The sequence below is a fragment of the Pseudonaja textilis genome, chromosome 1 (assembly GCF_049901715.1).
Source record: "Pseudonaja textilis isolate UNSWEBS1 chromosome 1, rPseTex1.2, whole genome shotgun sequence".
NCBI lineage: Eukaryota > Metazoa > Chordata > Lepidosauria > Squamata > Elapidae > Pseudonaja > Pseudonaja textilis.
The window spans coordinates 244,757,574-244,780,496 of NC_141990.1; the positions used below are offsets into that span (position 1 = coordinate 244,757,574).

At 35.1% G+C, this 22,923-nt stretch overlaps 1 protein-coding gene across 1 annotated transcript in view; it reads right to left on the reverse strand.

Annotated features, from left to right (window-relative positions):
* SPON1 (spondin 1) overlaps nt 1-22,923 on the reverse strand; it is a 322,856-nt gene that overhangs the window by 180,372 nt on the left and 119,561 nt on the right. Inside the window, exon 7 of the mRNA XM_087921181.1 lies at nt 14,242-14,390. Within this exon, the coding sequence (XP_087777307.1) occupies nt 14,242-14,390 (149 nt within the window). The remainder of the gene's footprint in view (nt 1-14,241; nt 14,391-22,923) is intronic.

The following is a 22,923-nucleotide window of genomic DNA, read 5'->3' on the forward strand; positions in this document are numbered from 1 at the left end:
TTACACTCTATGAAGAACAGAAGTTTTCCAGGAATATAATTAGGCTCCTTCTATTACTGGAATCACAATAATAAATAAAGGGAAAATGTAGCCTCTCGCTCTTTTGAAAAAAAATATTAACGCACACATATATACATAAGCAACAATAGAAAATGCCACATGATTCAGCAACAAGGAAAATATTTTGTTTTAGAACTTAGATTGTCAGTTAGATAACCGGTAGGGGTGGTTCCAATTTGCAGACTCTCTAGCCCCTACAATCTTTTATAGATAAAATAATGGTGGCTGGCATGCTTATAAGTAAAGTATCGGCCTCTACAATTATCCTTACATCCAAGTATGTGCTGGATCCCAAAGGCTTTCTTAGAAATAAATATGATAGATGGCTGAAGCCCAATGCTTTTGTCTTGAAAGGGCCCCTCAGCAACAGAAGCGAGATGAACCCATAGGCACAGTGTGGAGTATTCTGTAAACAAAAGAGCATTTTGCTGAGTTGATGCTTGGAAACTCATTATGCCCCTCAGTGGCAATTACTTTGTAAAAGGAGCAGCCTGCCCAGCAGCAACTTTCTCAAAAACCCACATTAAGTTACTGAAATTCCCACCAGCTCCACAAAGCTGGGAAATCTCTCTTTTTTAAAGGGAGGGAGGTCTTTAAAACAAAAAAGAATTTATTTTATCTTGGAAGGCACAATATTTCCTTATTACCAAAGAATGCCTCATACACCTATGTTTATTTAGTATCAGTTATTTAAATCAGCCAAACTTTCAAAAACAGGAACGTTTAGAGGGCTGGGTATAAGAAAAACATCAGGAATCGATAAGATAAGATAAGATAAGATAAGATAAGATAAGATAAGATAAGATAAGATAAGATAGCCTTTACTATCATTTTTTTACTATGAGCACACTGGTACACATTAAAAATGAAATTCTGTTGCCCACTCTCAAAATAAAGTATATATCTACCAATACCTATACATAACACATGCTATATACATATACATACACACATACACACACATGCCTACATACACCCCCCCACACACACACACAGATATATTAATCACTGTCCATTTTGAATAATAGCAGAAAGAGGAAACTTGAGAGTTCACAAGGTTGATACTATATGGAATAAAACTGTGACTGAATCTAGATATTCTGCTTTGGATACCATGAAACCTTTCAGAAGGTATCAAGGAAAACAGGTCATGAAGATGATGTACAATGCCCCAGAATGTTGTGGTCTGCCGGCAGCCTGCAGAGACGGCAGCAGAGTTGGACAGTGGGGAAGAACATGGGCCAGTCCAGGAGTGTGGGGAGGACTCGAACGAGGGTTCTAGGAGTTATGTGCTGATTCTAGAGCCTCCAAAATCTGACAGCAGCAAGGCAGAGGAACAGGGGGAGCCTGTGCCCAGTGCATGCATGCACAGAGCTGCCAGAAGGCAAGAACAGTTAAGATAAAAGGGGCAACTCAGGAGTAAGCCTTGGAGGTGATTGGCCCTCCCATAAGACATAAAGGAGGAGCAAAGGGACATGAACCTTTGCAGGAAGCAACTTTGTTTGTACTGGTCAGTTTGAAACCTGAAGCTCCATGTTGAATTTGCACTCCATTTGGCCTTGTACAACTAATTGGCAATTTAGTCATTGGCAGCATTTCAAAAGAGATAAAGGTGCATGCTTATCAGACTTATCCTGAAGGACATTGGCAGACGTCTGTGGGACTACTTATAAACTTTTTGAGACTCATTACGGGCTGTGAATGAGTATAATTCACAGCTGTTAAAATAAAATAAAAGGTTTTTGGGACTAATGTGTGTTTGTTAATGTGTCAGGAAGCCTTGGTCAAAACACAGATAATACCATGGACATGGCTAAAGTAGTTCTTTCACTGAGCCATGGTGACACAATGTTTAGAATGCAGTACTGCAGGCTAATTCTGCCAACTGCCAGAAGTTTGATTCTGACAAGCTCAAGGTTGACTCAGCCTTCCTTCCTTCTGAGGTTGGTAAAATGAGGACCCAGATTGTTGGGGGCAATATGTTGACTTTGTAAACCACTTAGAGAGGGCTGTAAGCACTATGAAGCGGTATATAAATCTGAGTGCTATTGCTAGTCCTCAATAAACACCAATTAATGCTGTCTTCACCCACGCAAACAAGCAAGGAGAATGTGCATGTTTAAAAAATCAAAATGGCTTCAGACTTTATGGGACTTTATTTATTTGTCAAACTGATTTGTTGCCTATCTCTTCATGGGACTACTCTAAGTGGGTTACAACAATAAAAAGCAAGGAATGAAAAGAAGGGTAAACAAAGCAGAAGTAAAATAATTGAAAAATAAAATAAACAATGAGAAAGAAAACAATGAGAAAACATGAATATGATAATAATATGTAATATGTAATATGATAATATTCATGTTTTCTCATTGTTTTCTTTCTCATTGTTTATTTATAGAAGATGGATGGGTAGACAATAGAGAATGAGGGGGAAGGTGGAGTCTGCCATCAATCCAGCAGCCATCTCCAGCTTAAATTCCCTCATTGGGTCCCTCATGAGGTGTAACCTTTTGACAACTAAAAACTTGCCAACAGATTGTATTAGAGAAATGTTATTAGCAATATGCATGTGATTTGTACATGGATTTTAAAAGGCATTATAAAGAAATTATCAGCTTTACTTTTGAGATCTCACCAAGGGTACTTACATGATTATTTCTTTCTGATTCTTATTATGAATTTTGGGTAATCATGTGTTTCCTTCACTTCTACCATGTAAAATATCCCCCTACATAATTGGCTATATCTACAAATTTTGACAGAGGGAAAAACTGCATGCTGATTTTTATTTTATTTTATTTTATTTATGTCAATTGCTTACAAGATAATAGGTATAAGCAAAAAACATAGTTATGAATACATGGATACATATAAGAAAAATAAAAAAATAAAAGAAACAATAGGACAGGGATGGTAGGCATGTTGACGCCCTGAACATTGTGCTTGGTTTATAATATAAATTTCATTGGTTTCCCTCAGAAATTTGCAGGAAGAATTGCGGTCATGGCTTTATAGAAGAGCAATAATAAGTTGCTTGCCTCATTAATTATTGTTTCATAGAACAGTCAAGACTCTAGGATGAAGAAATGAAGATTTTCTCTCCTCAGCTCATGATATTCTGATCATTGCCAAAAATGACTGAGGAATGGTCAAGAAAATTTCCACACTGTGTGCATCATAACAAATTAAATCACTTCCAATCATTTGGTAAATTTTGCAAACATTTCAGTGCTGCAAAGTCACATAGGATATGCAATGTGAATACATAACAAAGAAAGGGAAAGGAAACAATTGATAAGGAAAACAAAATACATTTTCCATGGACAGAGTGCAAACTTTGCTTAACATATAAATCTAGCACAGCTGGCATGCCAGACATTTATTTATTTATGTCCTGCCTTCATTATTTTTATAATAACTCAAGATGATGAACATAACCAATGCTCCTTTCTCCTCCTATTTTCCACACAACAGCAACACTGTGAGATGGGTTGGATTGAGAGTGATTGGCCCAAAATCACCCATCTGGTGTTCACATCATTCATTTGCTTTTATATTATAACTATGGAGATGTAACTGATTAATTAGTTAACTAATCAATTATGTACATCAGAAATAGTTTAAGCTTTCTCAGTGCTTCTACCTCCTACTTCCTAATATTTTACTTTCAACAAGCTGATCAGGTTCTTTGCAACATTAGTAGATATAGCAACATTAGTAGATATCACACAAAGTTTTGCTTAACTGTCATATTTGCAACTTTAAGGCATTCTGCAGTAGAACAATATTTATCTGAATTTAGTAATCATGTTTTGCCTGCCAGTCTTGGGTTCATTGCATCAAAGTGAAATCTAGTATTTTAAAAGATAGCAATTTTCAATAATGACAAATGTTTTAGTGCAAATTATTGGAGACCTTCCATGAAAACCAGAAAAATGACGAAGACTTTGATTCCTGTCCAACTGTTTTCCAAATTCCCAGTCTTCTATCTAGTATACTCATTTACACTATATAAACAGATACAGTCCATTTGCTTCTCTAAAACAACAATGTTCAACATAATTTTTTCATTCCATCTCTGTCATTGTACATCCTAAAATGGGCGGGTGGGGGCAGGGCTCCTTTAATTTCAACTTGGTTCACCTAAAAAGCTTCAATGCTATGCCTACTTTTCTGAGAGTAAATCCCATTAAAATCAGTGGGACTTTTAAATTAACATACTTGCCTCTCATTTATTCATATCCCTTGATTAGCAAGAAAGTTTGCAGAACTTCTCTTGAGTATGGTACTGTTTCTGCACCAGTGCTTCAATTTGGCATATATTGTCCCAGGGCAATCTGAAATTTATGTTCATATAGCAAAGTGTGTTCAAGTGGTTTTCTTGTTGCTGTCACCACCCCCACCCCTCATATCATCCTAGAAAATATTAAAAGTATTTTTATTAATTGCATAATACATTCCTGGTCCAAATCATCATTTTGTTTTAAGTAAGAAAATTTTTAAGTAAGAAAATTTTATGGAGGCTAAACACAATATACAGTAATTACTGAGAGCTATTTTTGTTAAGGGACTAGAAAGAGCTGGGCAAATGCAATATGTTCAGGAAGTTTCTAATTTTAAAATATTTGTCCCCTTCATGCTTCAGCTGGATTTAAATTTGTGTAAGTTTTGTGCAACAACACAATACTTTGTGTCTTAACTATATCCAGGCTGTAATCAGTGAAATTCCACAAGTCAAACCAATGAGAGTTTCTCAAATATCAGGAAGACACCTGTTACTTGAGAATAAAAGCTTAAAATAGAACAAGCATTTTGGAAAAAGATTAAAGAGAATTGCAGCACCTCTCCCTATTATTCTACTACTCAGGCTGTTTCAGAGTAAAATGTCACAAGTATTCACAAGTACTCCTAAAACTTGTTACAATGTTATATTAAGGGCCAGTTCAAACACTTTGTAGTTCTTCCACATACATAATTTTAAAATAAGAAAAATGAACTAATCATATGCATAATGTGATTGCTAAAGCAAGCTAAATGTTCTTAATTGAGGATAGAGGAATAGATAGCAAATCTTGATTATCAATAGCTAATGTTCATCATTCTCCATTAGAGGGCATTATATTAATCGAATCATTAGGTAAAATCTCCTTCAAATAACATTCAATTTGTGGGGACTTCATGAACACAACAATGTGGCTTTCCTGATAGGAATATGGAAGTGATTTTACTGGAGGTTTTACATCCAAGTATTTATGGGTGTTCTATCTCCAATCAATTTCTTAGGACTATGTGGGATAGTATTTTTTTAGGACACTAAAAAGGAGGATGGACTAATGGAAAACAGGTGGTTCATCTTTCTGAAGAGGAAGTATTTTCTGCCAAACTAAACCATCATCGGACACCACTATTTTTCATAATAGAAACAATGAAATCCCAACCATTCTGTGTTTCCTAGTAGTTGTACAAGCAAAACAAAAATAAAAAATGTGTGACAGTCACACATGGCAGGATTTACAAACAAAATATTTACTACATTTTAAGCAACTCAATGGTTTCTGTTTAAGTAAGCTAAACACAAGTTTGTGGGTTCATTTCAACTCAATTCATTCTTGGTATGCTTTGAAATACATAAGCTAATTCTATCTGATTAGTATGGGTAAACCTTTATGAAAGTAACACAAGGGATCCCAAAGAGTCTATGTGCTTGATTTTTCAAGCATTCATCATATGACAATTTGGAAACTAACTAAATAAGGGATGAATAAGTGACTAATGTTTAGATTCTGCACTGGAAAAAGAGAATTATTACTTGTTTCATTTGTTTTCCATACCTCCATAATCATCTTGCCCTTAGCTGAGTATGTACACTTAAAACATCTCCAATAAAATGCATTTAGAATTTATAAAAAAATCAACCACTTTTAAACTAAAATGAAGTAATGCATATTTATATCAAATATCAATGGTGTGACCCAGCTAAATAAAGGAGCTCCATTTTAATCTGTTTCCAATGTTAACAAGGTTGGGTAATATTTAATGATCAGGGGTGCCATTTCACAATAAAGGGGTAATACAGAGAAGCCTCTTCTTCTATCTTATACTACCCTGTTTCTCCAACAATACGGCCTCCCCCAATAGGAAGTCCCAGCATGTTTTATAGGCATGAAATGAAATTAAGCCCCTCCCCCCAAATTAAGGCCTATATTAAAACATGCGAAATGGGGGGAATGGTGGGGGGGGCTTGCCGTTAGGAAGTACTTTTGTTGCACACCCGGATATGTTGCTGCCTGCGTTGACACCAATACTCCGAGGTCAACATCCAAGCTGTCGCCGCCCGCCCGCCCGAAGATGCAAGGCGGGGGGAATTAAGTCACCCCCAAAAAGACGGCCTAGCCATTTTTTCGGGGCTCAAAAAAAAATAAGACCCGGCCTTATTATATGAGAAACATGGTATTTTCATACTAAGATGTGCCAAAGCACACTATTGCATATTGCACATTCATTTTAATAAACACCATTGTCAACAACCTTTTTCTTCTTCTTACCCCCTAGTCTACTTTATCATGATACCTGATGAAGATTTCTTTGTAAAAATCTAATATTCATTTTGGCTTAACATATATTCTGGAATTCATTTATCTCATTGACCTAATTGTACTGAAACCAATTTGAGATTTTATCCTAGTACAATTCTAGCTTTTTAGCTATGATTTTATTTTTGCAACATGTGTTCCCTTGTTTTTGATATTGACAAGTGATGTTTTGAGGGAAAAAATGATTATTTAAATGACTAAATATAAAACATAATGTACAACCTATCCCATAGCACCTAGAAAACAGAGATCTATAAGAATATGCCACAGGCAGAATATGAAGTACACTTGAAATAATTTTTTAATGCTGCTGAAAAGAGATATTCTTGATTCTTAATGAATGTATCTTTTCTTTATGTATACTGAAAGTATTTACACCAAGACAAATTCCTTGTGTGTCCAATCACACTTGGCCAATAAAGTATTCTACTCTGCTCTGCTCTGCTCTACTCTACTCTACTCTTAATTTATTGAAATAAAGATAGGTTTGGGGAAACCAGAACGGGAAGAGTAGTTAGATATTTGAACACAACTCCCTCCCTCCCCATAAACCAGCATTTGGCAACTATCTTTGGATTATAGCTCAGGGTTGCCTCATACTGCTAAATGGACAGCAAGTAAATTTAATAATAACAGCATATGGGTTTCCATCAATAAAATTAAAACATCCTATAATCTTGATGTCTGTTCATCACAAATTAATCTTAGCAGACTTAAAATGTACATTTGGAAACTATAATTACTCAACAATACAGATGGCATGTCAAAAGGGAAAGGACATGATATGTTCCATAGCTAGTAATTGTGATGTTACTGTATATAACCAGACATAATATGTTACAGTCACTAAATTTTCAAGGAAAAGTTCTTTTATGAAATAGGTTCCAGTGTAGCTATTTATAAGTAATAACATACAGAACACAAATTCTAGAAATTTGCATTCCCATAGTTTACAAATCAAAATTGATACACCAGATAATTGTTGTTGCAATGAAAGTTAAAGAAACCTTTAATTAATGTTGCAAGGTATTAATCTTCAATAAATAACAAGCAGTCTAATTAATTGTCAAGTACTTTTTCCAAGAAAATAAAATTAAAATGTCCTCCAAACCTTGGGTCTTCGTGTGAAACAAAATAAATAGAAGGCATTGTATTTACTTTTCCAACAATATCATTATCAGAAGCAGAAATTTTTAAAAAACCCACCAAATGTGTTAATGCTGATAAAAAGAAAATACCAAACTATACACAGAAAAGAATTACCCAAGAATTTTTAAAACACAACGAAAGTGGAGAAATAAACTGTAAAAAATACTACAGGAAGTTATTTAAACTTGTTATTTAAACAATTCAATCTTAAATATGTTTACTAAAAACAAAAATAATTTTAAAGAATTCTTTAGTGAACCTTCCTTCCAGGAAAGTGTGTACAAACTTCTCACAACATCCAATTGTTTTATATTTCATTTACATTCAAAAGTTTTTTAAAAGAGAAATCTAAATCATACTTTTCATTTTCAATCTTCTCTTTAAAAAGAATAATTTGGAATGATAAATTGGCAGAGAGATAGTTGACATATCCTTTCCTTCATATTCCATAAAGTGCATAATTAGCAAACAATTTGCATAACAAGGCTGTCTAGACTTTCCTGTGGCTGAAACTTGAAAATGATACTTTTCATATTTTTATATCACCACATTGCACCTTAAAATGTTTTGATAAAATAAAGTATAATCCAGAGATATAATGAATATAATTAATTTACAGTATTTTAAAAATACAGTAAATTAATAATACATTTTAAACCTAACTGCAGATGACAAGATTGAGAACTCTTTCACAACAGTGTAACATTCAAAGTTGGGTAAATAAAGCAGAAAAAGAACCTGTTATTCTCACTTCAATTACTTGCTTGTTTGCTTATATTTATTTTATGTGACTACATTCCATATGGATTAATAGAAGCATAAAAATGATGTTACATTTCCATAACAGAAAAATAGAATAATGCAAAAATATTAAACTGTTTAATATTCTTTAAACTATTTAAACTGTTATCATATTTTATAAATTATGTTAATCAGAAATAAATGATAATAATAGGCTTTATCATATAGAGAGTACAGGTAGCTCTTGACTTAAGACCACAACTGAACTGTTGCTAAGTGAAACAGTTGTTAAGTGAGTTTTGCCCCATTTTATAATCTTTTTGCCACAGTTGTTAAATGAATCATTGAAGCTGTTAAATTAGTAAAATTGTTGTAAAGTGAATCTAGCTTCCCAATTGTCTTTCCTTGTCAGAAGTTTGCAAAATGTGATCACATCAGAGCAGTTATTCAGCAGGTTCTGACTAGTTCTGGAGAACCAGTAGCGGAAATTTTGAGTAATTCAGAGAACCGGCAAATACTACCTCTGACTGGCCCCGCCCCCATCTATTCTCTGCCTCCTGAGTCCCACCTGATCGGCTGGGTCTTCTTTTGTTGCCTTGCACAGAACAATGGAGCTGGAAAGCAGGTTAGTGGTGGGGGGGAATGGGATTTTGCAGTATTTTTCTCCTGCCATGCCCACCAAGCCATGACATACCCACCAAGCCACGCCCACAGAACTAGTAGTAAAAATTTTTGAATCCCACCACTGGATCACATGACACAGGAACACTGCAACCATCATAAATAGGAGTCACTTGCCAAGCATCTCAATTTTGATCATGTGACCACGAGGATGATGCAATGGTCATAAGTGTGAAAAACGGTCATAAATCACTTTTTTCAATAGCGGTAACTTTGAACAGGCACTAAATGAACTGTTGTAAATCAAGGATTAATTTTAGTTTTTTATATCTAACAACTTCTCTTCTCTATCAGACAATGTGTCCAGTCCACCTTTCTCTTTTCCACAATATTCAACGCAAAGGAGAAAGAGGGAATTGTAGCTTTCTCTTCCACTTATTCTCCAACCACCATAGGAATTAACTAATAGGAAGTATATTTTCCTGTTTACAGCTCATCATCTGCAATCCTGTCCAGAAATTCCAATTTAGAAGATAGTTGGGAATGTAATGTATATGTGCTAAACATTGATTTATTCATATATTTCTATGCTGGTGATACAAGTATAGATTGGCTTTATTGATTACCGAGCTACAGTTATAAATATAAGCTCTCTCTGTCTCTAAACTCATTCCTAATCTAAAATCTAATCTATTTTACCAAGCTTAATGTAAAAATATGATATTCATCTTCTATGACAAAGAGACTCAAAAAGAAAAAGAGAGAGAGAGAAAGGTTTCATGTGTTGAATGCAACCTTTCCAAGGGGATTATAGGGCAAGAAAACTGAAACTATAAGGGGATTATATATTCAGCAATTGCTCATCCAAAATGTAAAATAATGTCAGTCTATAGAAGCTGAATGAAGGGCATCTTTGAGTTCCAGGTCACTAACTCAATCACACACAAATACCTTGTGGCAATGCTTGTGACAAAGTAAAATGAAAATATACAATAAAGGTGTATTTTTTCCTCTGATAAACCCAAAAATAAGATGATAAAATGAAAGTTACTTGAAAAATTCCACTTTTCTGCCTAAATAACTACAAACATTTTATAAGAAAGATGAAAACTTAATTTAATATAAATAATTAATCAAAAATGAAAAGAAGTATTGAAAAAATATTGCAATTATCTTAAACCAAATAAACTAAAATAAAACCTAACCTGCATATTTTGATAAGACCCATTTAAGATGGGTCTTATCAAAATATTGATTTTGATTCTGGAAATAAAATTTATTTATTTATTTAGCGTATGGCAAATACACAGACATGGTTCAAATGTTAATGTCCAGTCCATCCAGCCATTCAAGGACAGGGTGGTCTATGTTTTAAAAAATCAGACATTGGGTTGGTGTAAGCTCTTGATGGACATTCGGACAAAATGTGATGGGAATTTTGTTGAGGAGCACCACAGTCACACTGAGGGGTAAAGACAAGACCCCACTTAAACAATGAGTCCTGGCAGACATCATATTGGGTACGGATCCTGTTCAGAGTTGACCAATGCTGGCGAGGAAGGTCAAAACCTGGCACCTTTTGTGTAGAGTCAACTATGTGACTGCCTGTATCTGGGTGTTCAGCAGCCCATTTGGTTCTCCACTGTGTGTTGATGTTAAAGTTGTTAGACAGCTGCTGAGCAAGTGCCAGAGAGGGCTTCTTGGATTTAAGCCTGCCAATTGATAGATGAGGAAGATCACTGTGTTCAGGAAGATGTGGGTTTCTCATATTTTTTTTACTCCTTCACTAGGGCTTCCTGCCTTCATAGTTGGTGATGCAATGTGGCTCAAGACGGGGAGCCAGCAAGTAGGAATAGATTTTATACAACCGCTTATGAACCTGATTTTATCTTGTTATCTCATTGTATATTGTTTCCATTGCATGGCAATAAAATAAAATAATGGTTCAAAACTGGACCACCAGTCCACCAGAATATATTTTGGGTATGCATTTTAGCTATAAAAACTGCTCTCTTGGGTAAACCAGATAGGAAATATGATTAGATGAGCTGAATCTATTTTATTGTAAGGCTATATTAACAGAACCTTGAAAGTCTGAAGACACAACCATTTTTAACCATCTGATCAATTAGGATGAGTTCTTCCTAATTTTCTTTTTCTGACTGTTAAGTGACTGTAGGGTTTTCTTGCAGCCCCTTTTTTCCTTTGTCCTTCAAGATCACCCCACACATTCCATTACAAAAACACATGGGAATTGATCAGGAATGAATGTGTAGCTATATAGTTAAGCTGTAAGCAACCAATTTGTGGGACCATCTTTCCCCATTTGTTTCTACTCGTCCAATTCGGTCAGGCAGGGTGGACATGCTTTAGGTCCCATCAGCCAAGGAAGGCCAGTTTCTGCTGTAGTGTCCATCCTATGGACAATCCTTCCTTCAAAGACTTCCCAGAATGGACTTGACCTTGCTGGCCTTTCAAAAACTCTTAAAGACCTGGGCTCACAAACATGTGCAGACACATGTTTCATAGTTGTATCAGTGATGATGGGATATTAAATATTTTTGGCTATGCCAAAAAATAATTTTTATGTTACTGATGTTGTTTTGATTTTATTTTAATTCTGTTGTCTGCCCAAAGCCACTTTTTGAGATGGGCAGCCATACAAATTGAATTAACAAATATACAAACCAACCAACCACAAACCCCTCCCACCACCAGTTTTGCAGTTCCTAAATTAAAATGAAATGCCCTCCAAGGTAGTAAGCGAATAGACCACAGAGGAATTGCCAAGTTAAATCACAAAGCTAAAAGACCATTACCACTACCAGGACACAAAAGATACAAGGGGATAATCATTAAAAAAAATGAGAAACAGAGCCATCTAATGGAAATGGCAGCACTTTCAGCAGGGCAGAGAAACCAAACGAAAACCATGGTCTCTGACGTTACATCAAATTGAGTACTACAGATTCAAAATGACACTCCAAAGCCAAGGCAAGTAAACCACTACATACCCATGAAAAGTAACTCATAAATCAGGATTCTGAAGCCCGGAATTTTAACCAGCCCCCATGTTTAGTAGGGATGGCTCCAGAGATGTCTTTGAATGATCTAGTACCTAATAATTAATGGAATATGATCCTTCCCCACGTTTTCTTGTTTTGCCAAATGATAACCAGCAGAATAAAGCAAGGACAGGAGACCTCCAAGTCTAGTACTGTACAGTACTCAACACTGGGAAAATAGAAGGTGAGAGAGAGAGAATGAAGATACTGAGATGCTGTTTTACATACAGCTACACATCCTCTCTATTTTTTGGCTATGCAGCATATATGTTATGTGCCCAAGGACAACGAAAACAAATATCACACTAGAAGCACTGTATCTCACTTTAATAGAAATGTACCATTCCAGCACTGACATTTTTCCTGCTTAGCTGAGCTGTCTTGGACAAGATCAAGAAAATTCAATTATTCATTCATTTCACATTTGATATATAAAATGAATGCCTATTTAAATTCACTCCGGAAAGTTTTAGTTCAGGATGCATTTAGCAATAAAACCTTTGTATAGCCTGAGGGAATACTCCAATCTCTGCTCCCTGAAACACAGACCAACGCTCTTTACAGACACACACAAACACAAAAGCCACAAATGCATCTCAAATATTAGAATTTAGCCTTTGGGTGAAGGTTGCTTTCAACTGCCTTGCAGATTTTGCTACTCTGCCATTTTCTGCTCGCCCATCCTTTATCTTTATTTTTACTACAAATTATTTTCTTGATAACTTCTTTTGCTGTTGCCAGAACATCACATTCAGAAAGAACCTATTATTAATGATAAACTTATTTACAGATATTTAAAAAAGTACATCTTCTTTTACTTATGGTGTTTAATACACTTAAATCTTTTGTGGCTCCTCAGCCTGCAGGATAAAAATCAATTGATGTAACCCTTTTCCCAAAATTGCTTTTTAGGAAAATAATTTCAAAAATGTGGTATCCATGCCTAAAAGATAGAAGAGAAAATGTATGCATGCTCTAGGATATTTTTCCCAGCATATGCATTCTCAAAATATGAAGTTCAATTAGGGCCTGCAGCTTAAATATAAATGTTTAATTGCTGTATCCTTCAAATAGGAAACACAATAAATATATGCAAAGGGTATGTATGCCACTTCCAACCATGTTAGTGTTAAGAATACTGTAATATTAATATTTGGAACTTAAGAAAAAATGTACTAAAGTCAAATCTGATGTAAATTTCATCATGGAAAAAACTGAAGCATCCACATTTCTTTCAGTCTCAATGGAGATTATTAACGACAATAAAGTTTGGCAAATAAACACTGTATGATTCTTTTTCCTAGACAGACTTTTTTCATAAAAGTATGCTTTATATCTTAAAGGCAGACTTAATTGCTCAACAGAAAGCAGTTTAAGATGTTTTTGAAGCTAAATGGAACTGAAATCATAGATAAAATGTAGAAAAGATCTTGTCAATCTGATGCTTCAACCAGTTCAGTCTATAACAATTGTTGCTATTAATTCACTTCAGATGTGATACCATACTAGAAAATAATATGAGAGAATTTAAGATTACAATATTGACTGCAAACTTCTCCCATGCTCTGCACACCATCTGGCATCACATGTTTTTGTTTCCCTACATAAACTCCCCTCAATATGACATGGTATGGTAATTCACTTCTAATGATTTTTCGCTGTATATTTTGTAAATGTTTGAGTTTTCACACAATAATGTCAGGGGAAAAAAAAAGCAAAGCTAAAGATGTTATATAGATACTCTTAACTTAAAACATACAGATAAATTCTATGGTTCAATACTGCATTATGAACAAAATAAATTGTAATGTGACTTAAAGAGAATATTTAATTACAACATACACATTAACATCCTGTAATTAATTCTGAAAACTGTAATTAACTTAGTTAAAATTTCCTAGAATAGATACTGACAATTTTCATAACAAAATATCTCAATTCTTCTCCTTTAATTACTTTAATGTTGCTTTAATGTAACAATCTTTTTTAAAATAGATTATATGATATATTACCTGTTGCCTAATTTCTTCTTCCATTTTAACTGGGGATCCCAGCTCTGCAACTTGCTTCACCCCTTCACTTGCATATCCTCCATATTCCCAAAGAACATAGTTTTTGGAATGAGATCCACCAATAATTGCAGACCAGTGGTTGGCTCGTCCTTTAAAAAGAGAAAGAGTACTTTAAGTGTTTATGAAAAAGTGTGCAGTACATTGATAAAAGCTATTGCTTCATCTACATTTGCAGGACTCCTTTCTAAAGACACTTCTTGGAAAATGGTTCATAGTTCTTACTGACATTGTTTAAACTTAAGGCTTTCAAGATATTGTTGTCAAATTTCTACCTATATTTTTAACATTGACAATTGCATACAGTGTAAAGTTTCCAAAATGCTATCCTTTAAAACTACCAAAGGAAAGAAGCAGGTATTTTTAAATATGAAGACACTTTATGATTTAATAATTTAGACTTTTGTTCATTGTTACAAGTAGGTTACATTTTTAAAAAAATCAAAGGTGAAAAGGTGAATTTAGAAGGATAAGAAATACTAGTCACAATACAACTTCAAAGTATCTTGTATGTAAGACTTCATTCTTCATTTTACTGTCTTAGCTATGAACCCCAAATATGTCAGTGTATATAATCTGAAATAACATGCAATTCCTTGTACTGAAAAAGATAAGAAAAAAAAGTCAGCACCTTGGACAGCATAATGCACTGTTCAATGACACTCTCTTTTAACTAGAAGACTTATTGCACCAACAAATGTCAGGCAAATGAGGCTATAAGGAACATAATTTCTGACTATTACTGGCTCCAATCCTTGAAGAATCTTCAATCATTTCTAAATCTTCACAATGTTGCTTCTTCAAAGTGAAGAAGCCACATCAGGTTTATCTTCTGAGATTGTAATCAGACTATATTTTAAGGTTGTAAAACTGTATATTCAATAATGAGCAATGTCCTTGAGTAGGATGGCATACTATTTCTTGGACTTCATTTTTTTTCCAATGCTTTTCTTGAATTAAGGAAACAAGAAACTGCAGAATCTTGAATAAGGGGTGCAAATTAATTTCATAAACTAATGTGAAAGAAAGCAAAATATGTCAGATCAGGATAGGCCTGATCCATTCAGTTGTTTTGATCCCCTTCAATTGAGATTCTCACCTTACTTCCATTTAGGAAGCACAAAAAATGAGATAACTTGCTCAGAAACATCAGAAATTTAATGATGCATTTCTAAATATCATTAGGAAAAATTATGGATACAGATATATCAAGAGACAGGCTACTGGCAGGCAAATGTGTCTAAAGATAAAGAATATAAGTCGAAGTATCAGGACAGCTGCTGAGACTCTAATTGCTGCCTACGGTTTTATGACTATTTTACCTATAAAAGTATTTTAGTGATACTTTTCAAGATTGGTTAAGAGCAGGGGTTTGAACTTGACAAATCACGAGTTGAATGCATTCAGTCTCTTATAATGTGAAAAGTTTTGTTGTATTTTAGTATTCATTCCCAGATGAAATCTGAGAAAAATTATAATGGCATATTTCAGTAGCCTGCTAAATCTATGGTATTCTAAAAATACAAACTGCAAACCACCAGTTCCTCTAAAATATATGGGACAAGGAATAAATTAATATTCTGTATATACATGCATGTGGTCTGTAAGTATGTGTTCGTAAGTGTGCAGTCTATCTGTCAATGTGGAAATCAGTTTCACTGAGATCACTGAAAGCTGGTTTCTATTAAACTTGCTTAGGATTCAGACATTGTCTTTCTTGCAAGTGCTTCCTAGGTATTTCAGTGGAATGTACTCCCAAATCAGTATGTGAAATGTTAGAGCCTCAAGCAAGCAAAATGCTGTTTTATGATGAAATGTCTATGCAATCTACTTAAAGGCCCAGAAAGATTTTCAAACTACAGATTGGAGTATATCTCAAATTGCCATGTATAATAAATGTTTCAATTGTATTTACAGTATTTTGTCAGAGGCATGAGAGAAATGTGCATGTTTTATAAATATATTTCAGACCCTGTCAAGACCAGAATTTTAAAAGTTTTAATCTGAAATACATTTTCTACAAGGAGCTAGGAAATTAAAAATTTGTAAGTAATTTAGAGAAAGACATCAGCAGCATCAGTGCTTATATCTTATTTATAAGTAGTTACATTAATACTACCAAGAGGGAAAAATAAGGAAACTTTTCTTTAAATTATCTTTTTGATTTTCATAGAAATCTAACAAAGTCAGCATTTTGGTCAAATTATATTCTCAATAAGAAGAAAAATGGCTCCTTACAAAATACCAGGCCTATTTTTACCAATAGTTCTACAAAATGCTGCATTTGAAATGTCTTTGAAATGTCTCATGAAATTAACACGGCAAATGGAATACCATTCAATAAATAATAATATGAAATAGATTTATAGAAGCCATCCAAGTGAAAACTTATTAGGATGTTTCAGAAGAACTCTGATGATGAACTTTCCACAATTCTCCACAGTCCAAAGTGAATATGGTTTTGCTTCACTCAATGTTTTCATATCTTCTACAAAACAAACAGCCATTTTGACAAGTACATTTCATTTCTAAAACTAAGGTATCTTGATTGGAAGAAAACTTTCTGGCCTCCTAGGAATTTATAGCTACAGTTTGCAGTTTGTTGTTCTGTGGGAGTTAGTGCTATCTCCATTAGTGTCAATATTTTTGGCAAAACTCCCATGTCTGAATGACTGTAAAGCAAAGATAATAATTCTTATTATGGCAGCACCAGGATTCAAGAATGTTCAGATTTATGAAGTGAACCTGTATAGGAATGCAGGCAAAAAAAAGGATAGTTGCATTTTCTGGCATGTTTTATATCACTATTGTTAAGTTTAACAATATTTAATCATTTCTTAATATTTAATCATTTCTTACAGCCTGACAACAGCATAAAAATTATTAAACCTCTACATGGTTATTTATCACTTCTGTAATTCTCAAGAGGACAAAGGGCTTTTGAAAGGATATTTCTTTCATCTTGTGATGTAGCTGTACATCATTTCATTTTCAAGTGGGAAAGATTCCAGAAAATAATTCTCCCATATTTCTATAAAAGAATCAAATGTTGATCCCTTGCTTTTTATATATCTCACAAAGCTAATATTCCTACTATTTTTCAAACATTTGATCAATACATGTGCTTCAAAGTCAGTCCCATTTAATCCAGCAATTGGCCTGTGGGGATATCACAGTCATATTATGGTTTAGCTAGGAGTGACATGACTGTGTCCATTTGCTTCCTTTCAAAAACAAAGTAACACAGGAGATAAGGCTCTATGATTTATTATTTTTAATACAGGGGCCTAAGCATTTTGGCTATGGGGCATATTTAGAATTTTGAGACACTTGTATACAGTCTCAGAAATGGCTGTTATGCTAGAATGAGATATTATAACTCATTGTTACTGCTTGTTCTGTTATGATTGTTTAAATTAAACCCTGATAATATTATATAATAACTATTTCTTCATAACAATCAACAGCATAATTTTAATTCAATACAGTTTTATTCACAGTTACTATTTATAACAATGCAGTTTTTAAGATCTACTCTCTGCCAACAACTGTTGTTCTATGTGTGAGGTAAATAAACTATGTTTAAATTTATTCTGCCCTCTATCAATGTTCCAGGTTCTTAAAGAAACAGTAATCCATATATCATTTCAACTTCCCTTTTTGCAAAGAGCTAGCTAATAAAACCAAAAGCACATAAAAATAAATAATTCACTTAATCATAATGAATAATCAGCCACCAAGAGTTTATTAAGCCAATTAAACCAATATCTTGCTTTTCCAGCATGTCATAAAAATTCCCATGTCCAATCACCATGCTACTGGACTTTTCAAACATACTATATGTGATATCAGTTCAAAGGCTGAATCAGCATCCATGGAAAAGGAAGCCTTTCTAAAGTTTAGCAGCAGTGAGTAGATCAAACAGTATAGCAACAACTCCAGACATAGTTTTTTGAACTATGTTATTAGTTATTAAAAGATCTTCTTACAAGGCTACAGCTTGGAACAAGACAGTGAAAGGCACAGGCATTATGGCAAGAATTTCAACAAAACATTACTCTACACACACACACACACACACACACACACACACACTTCCAGCATCACTTGAATTTCGTAAACAGCTAGGAACTTAGGGTCTATATTTGAAATATTTTATATTTATTTTGTGTCTTCAAGACAGTATTGACTCCTGGCAACTGTCTGGACAACCCCTTCAATTTTTTTGACAAGATTTTGAAAGTTGTTTACCTCCTTCCTAGAGTTGAGAGGAAGAGAGTAGTTCAAAGTTACCCAAATGTACCCAGCTTTCTCTGTGTCTACGGCAAAGCTAGAACTCACAGTCTCCAACTTTCTATAGTCTGGTGCCTTAACAAATAACCAACTGGCTCTCTATACTGGAAATATTTTCAACTTATTTAAGGCCAAAACCTGTTTTTGTGTATATTATTATAGAACTCAGATGCTCTCTTCTGGATATTGATTTGCAGTAATATAGGGCTTCTATAGCATGATGCTTGCCTAGGAGTAAGAAACTTGAAGACCAACTTATTTTCTTCCATTTATAGTCCCTCTTGGGTTTTGGTGGTGATGAGAGGTAAGCTATAGTTTGAGGAAGTGACAGAGAATGAGAGTGTGATTGTTAAAGGCAGGATGTATATTTCCAGTCTATAGTTCATTATGTATCAGTAAATTTTATGGTCTATCAGTATTACTGAATATAGAGGCAACTGAGAGTTGTTGGGATGGGGGGGGGGGAGGGGAGACTCACTGATTTAAGAAATTGGTTCTTCTATTATCACTGCCAGTACTATTAGTAGTAGTAGAAGCAAACCAGGCAAAGGGAGAAATAGGGAGATGGAAAAAATGGACTGGGTGGGTGGATGGGGAGGTTGTTCAGAACTGTTGGAGAGATTTAAAAAGCTTCTGTATTCACTGAGATGGACCCATCTGAACAATTGATTGTTGTTATACCTCCATATTTTGGAGACAACATCTTGACTAAGCTTGACAGAAAGAATTCCATGCTAATAATAGTCTATTTAGCATGAAAGTCAGATTCCCGTGCAATAGAAACATTGTAAATAACAGATAACAGATAATCAGAGTTGGAAGGGACCTTGTAGGTCATCTAGTCCAATCCCCTGCCCAAGCGAGAGACTCTACACCATTTCTGACAAATGGCAGTCCAATCTCTTCTTGAAAGTCTCAAGTGATGGTGCTCCCACAACTTCCGAAGGCAAGCTGTTCCATTGGTTGATTGTTCTGTCAGAAAGTTTCTCCTTATTTCCAGATTAAATCTCTTCTTGTTCAGTTTCCATCGATTATTCCTTGTCTGGCCTACAGGCGCTTTAGAAAATAGCTTGACTCCTTCCTCCCTGTGGCAGCTCCTCAAATATTGGAAGACTGCTATCATGTCTCCCCTGGTCCTTCTCTTCATTAGACTAGCCAAGCCTAGTTCCTGCAACCGTTCGTTGTATGTTTTAGCCTTCATTCCCCCAATCATCCTGGTTGCTCTTCTCTGTACTTTCTCTAGAGTCTCAACATCTCTTTTATAATGTGGTGAACAAAACTGGATGCAGTATTCTAGGTGTGGTCTTACTAAGGCTTTAGAGAGTGGTATTAGTACTTCCCTTGATCTTGATTGTATCCCTCTGTTAATACAATTTAGGATTGCATTAGCTTTTTTGGCTGCTGTTGCACACTGCTGGCTCATATTTAGCTGGTTGTCCACTAAGACTCCAAGATCTCTCTCACAGTTACTGCTATTGAGCCTGGTTTCACCCAGTCTATATGTGTACTTTTGGTTTTTCTTGCCTAAGTGTAGGACTTTACTTTTCTCTACATTGAATTTCATTTTGTTAGATATGGCCCAGTGTTCTAATCTGTCAAGATCCATCTGGATCTTGAGCCTATCTTCTTGGGTGTTAGCTATTCCTGCCAGCTTAGTATCATCTGCAAATTTGGTAAGTTCCACTTCTATTCCCTCATCTAAGTCGTTAATGAAGATATTGAAGAGTACTGGGCCTAAGACCCCACTGCTTACTTCCCTCCATGCAGACTTAGACCCATTAAGGACTACTCATTGAGTACAGTTTGCCAGCCAGTTGCGAGTCCATCTAGTGGTGGTGCTATCTATTCCATTTTTTTCTAGCTTACTAAGAAGTAGGTTGTGGTCTACTTTATCAAATGCCTTGCTGAAATCTAAATATATTATGTCCACAGTATTTTGCTGGTCTACTAATTTAGTCACTGTGTTGAAGAATGAATAAGATTGGTTTGGAATGATCTGTTCTTAACAAACCCTTGCTAACTGCTAGTTATTACTTTACTTGTTTCTAGATGTTGGCAGATCTGTTTTTTTATTATCTTTTCCAGTATATTCCCGGGTATTGATGTTAGGCTGATTGGTCTATAGTTTCCTGGGTCTGTTTTTTTTCCTTTTTTGAAGATGGGAACCACATCAGCTCTTTTCCAGTCCTCTGGTAGTTCCCCGGTGCTCCAGGATTTTTGAAAGATATGGTGCAGTGGTTCTGAGATGACCTCTGCCAGCTCCTTTAAAACTCTGGGATGTAATCCATCAGGCCCTGGTGATTTCTTTTCATCAAGATCAGATAGGTGTTCTCTTACTATTTTTTTTTTTTTTTGCTTATTTTAACTTTTATTTCTGGTCTGTCTTTTACAGTTATGTTTTTGGTGGGTTGAGCTATAGTTTCTTTTTGCGTGAAGACAGATGCAAAGAATGAGTTAGGCAGTTCTGCTTTCTCTCTGTTGCCTGTTACTTCCTTGCCATCTTCTCTCTTCAGTGGACCGACTTTTTCCTTGATTTTTTTCTTGTTATTTATATGTTGGAAGAAACTTTTTTTATTATCTTTGACTTTTGTTGCAAGTCTTTGTTCGTTCTGAGCCTTTTATATCCTGACTTTGTCTTTGCAGATTCTGGCTATCTACTGATATTCTTCCTTAGTTGTATGTCCTTGTTTCCATTTTTTGTACTTGTCCTTTTTTTTCTTTCAATTTGCCAGAGAGATCTTTATGCAATAATGCTGGTTTCTTCTTGGATTTCTTGTTTTTCTTTCTCAGTGGTCTGGACTTCTATGATCATACTTTTTAGAGTTTCCCAAGATTCTTGAGTTGTTTTCCCCTTTAGGATTTTCATCCATGGAATCTTTCCCAAGTTCTCTGTGAGTTTATTGAAATCAGCTCTTTTAAAATCCAAGATTCTGGTGTCATTATGTTCTGTTGCTTGTGTTTGTTATGTTGAATTCTAGTATGACATGGTCACTCTCACTCGAGGTTCCTGCAGTTTCAACTCCCTCTTTCACTTCTTCTCTGTTTGTAAAAATTAAGTCCAGTATGGCTGTCCCTCTAGTTTCACCCTCTATCTTTTGGACAACAAAGTTGTCAGCTAGGTTGGTTAGGAAATTATTTGATTTCTCACTTGGTGCAGAATTAGTTTTCCAATTGATATCAGGATAATTGAAGTCTCCCATTACTATTGTTGTGTGTATCCTGCATATGTTTGTGAGTTGGCTGGCAAAAAGGACACCTATATTTTTTGCTTGATTGGATGGCCTATAATATACACCTATGGCCATGTCATTCTTTTTTTCTTTTATATTGACCCATATGCATTCTAGGAGGTTTTCATCTTTGGTTTCATGCATTTCTGTAGCAATATAGTGGTCCTTTACATACAGTGCAACTCCACCTCCTCTTTTATGGGGTTTGGTTTTTTTGAATAGTTTGTATCCTTCTACCAGTATGTTCCAGTCATGGGTTTCATCCCACCAAGTTTCTGTTATTCCAACTATATCATATTTACCTGTATCATATTTACATGTATTCGTAGTTTGAGTTCACCCTGTTTGTTCCCCAGACTTTGTGCACTTGTATATAGGCACTTGAGATCTTTATGTCTGACACTGTGTTTACTGTCTACATAACCTGTGTTGTGCCTGCCTGTCCCTACTTTCTTGCCACCTGTTTGATTAGTGCACATGGTATGGCACTCACTATTAAATGCTTGGTTTTGGTTGGCATCAAGATTGATAATCTTACCTGCACAAACATCTATTTTGCATGCACTGGTATCCTTATTAGTTTTAGGTTGCTGGGGACAGAAATGTTCTGAATCCATCAATTCTCTGTCCCTGCTGTTCATTGTTTATCCAGGAAATCTGTGAATTTAATGCCAAGTAACTCAGTCCCTTTCTTTGATGGATGCAAACCATCTCTTTTGTGCAGTTTTTCATTGGACCAGCTACAGACATCATGACTAATAAAACCAAAGCCTTCTCTTTTATACCACTCCTTTAGCCACACATTACACTGCCCTTTCCCTTTTTGTTCCTTGTATACTGGTAGAACCTCTGAAAAGCCTACAGCCCATATTATTAAGTTCATACCCCAAGCTCTGGAAGTCTTTCTGAACAGAAAGTACATCCTTCTGGGATAGATCATTTGTACCAAGATGTATAATAGCATCAACATCACAGTCCTTGCTGGCATTCTTGACTATCTTAAGAATACGCTTCTAGTCTCTGCTGGCAATAGCACTTGGTAGACATCTGACCTCTTTTAAAACCTCAGTATCCTTTCCTAAATTTACATCCCTTACAATTG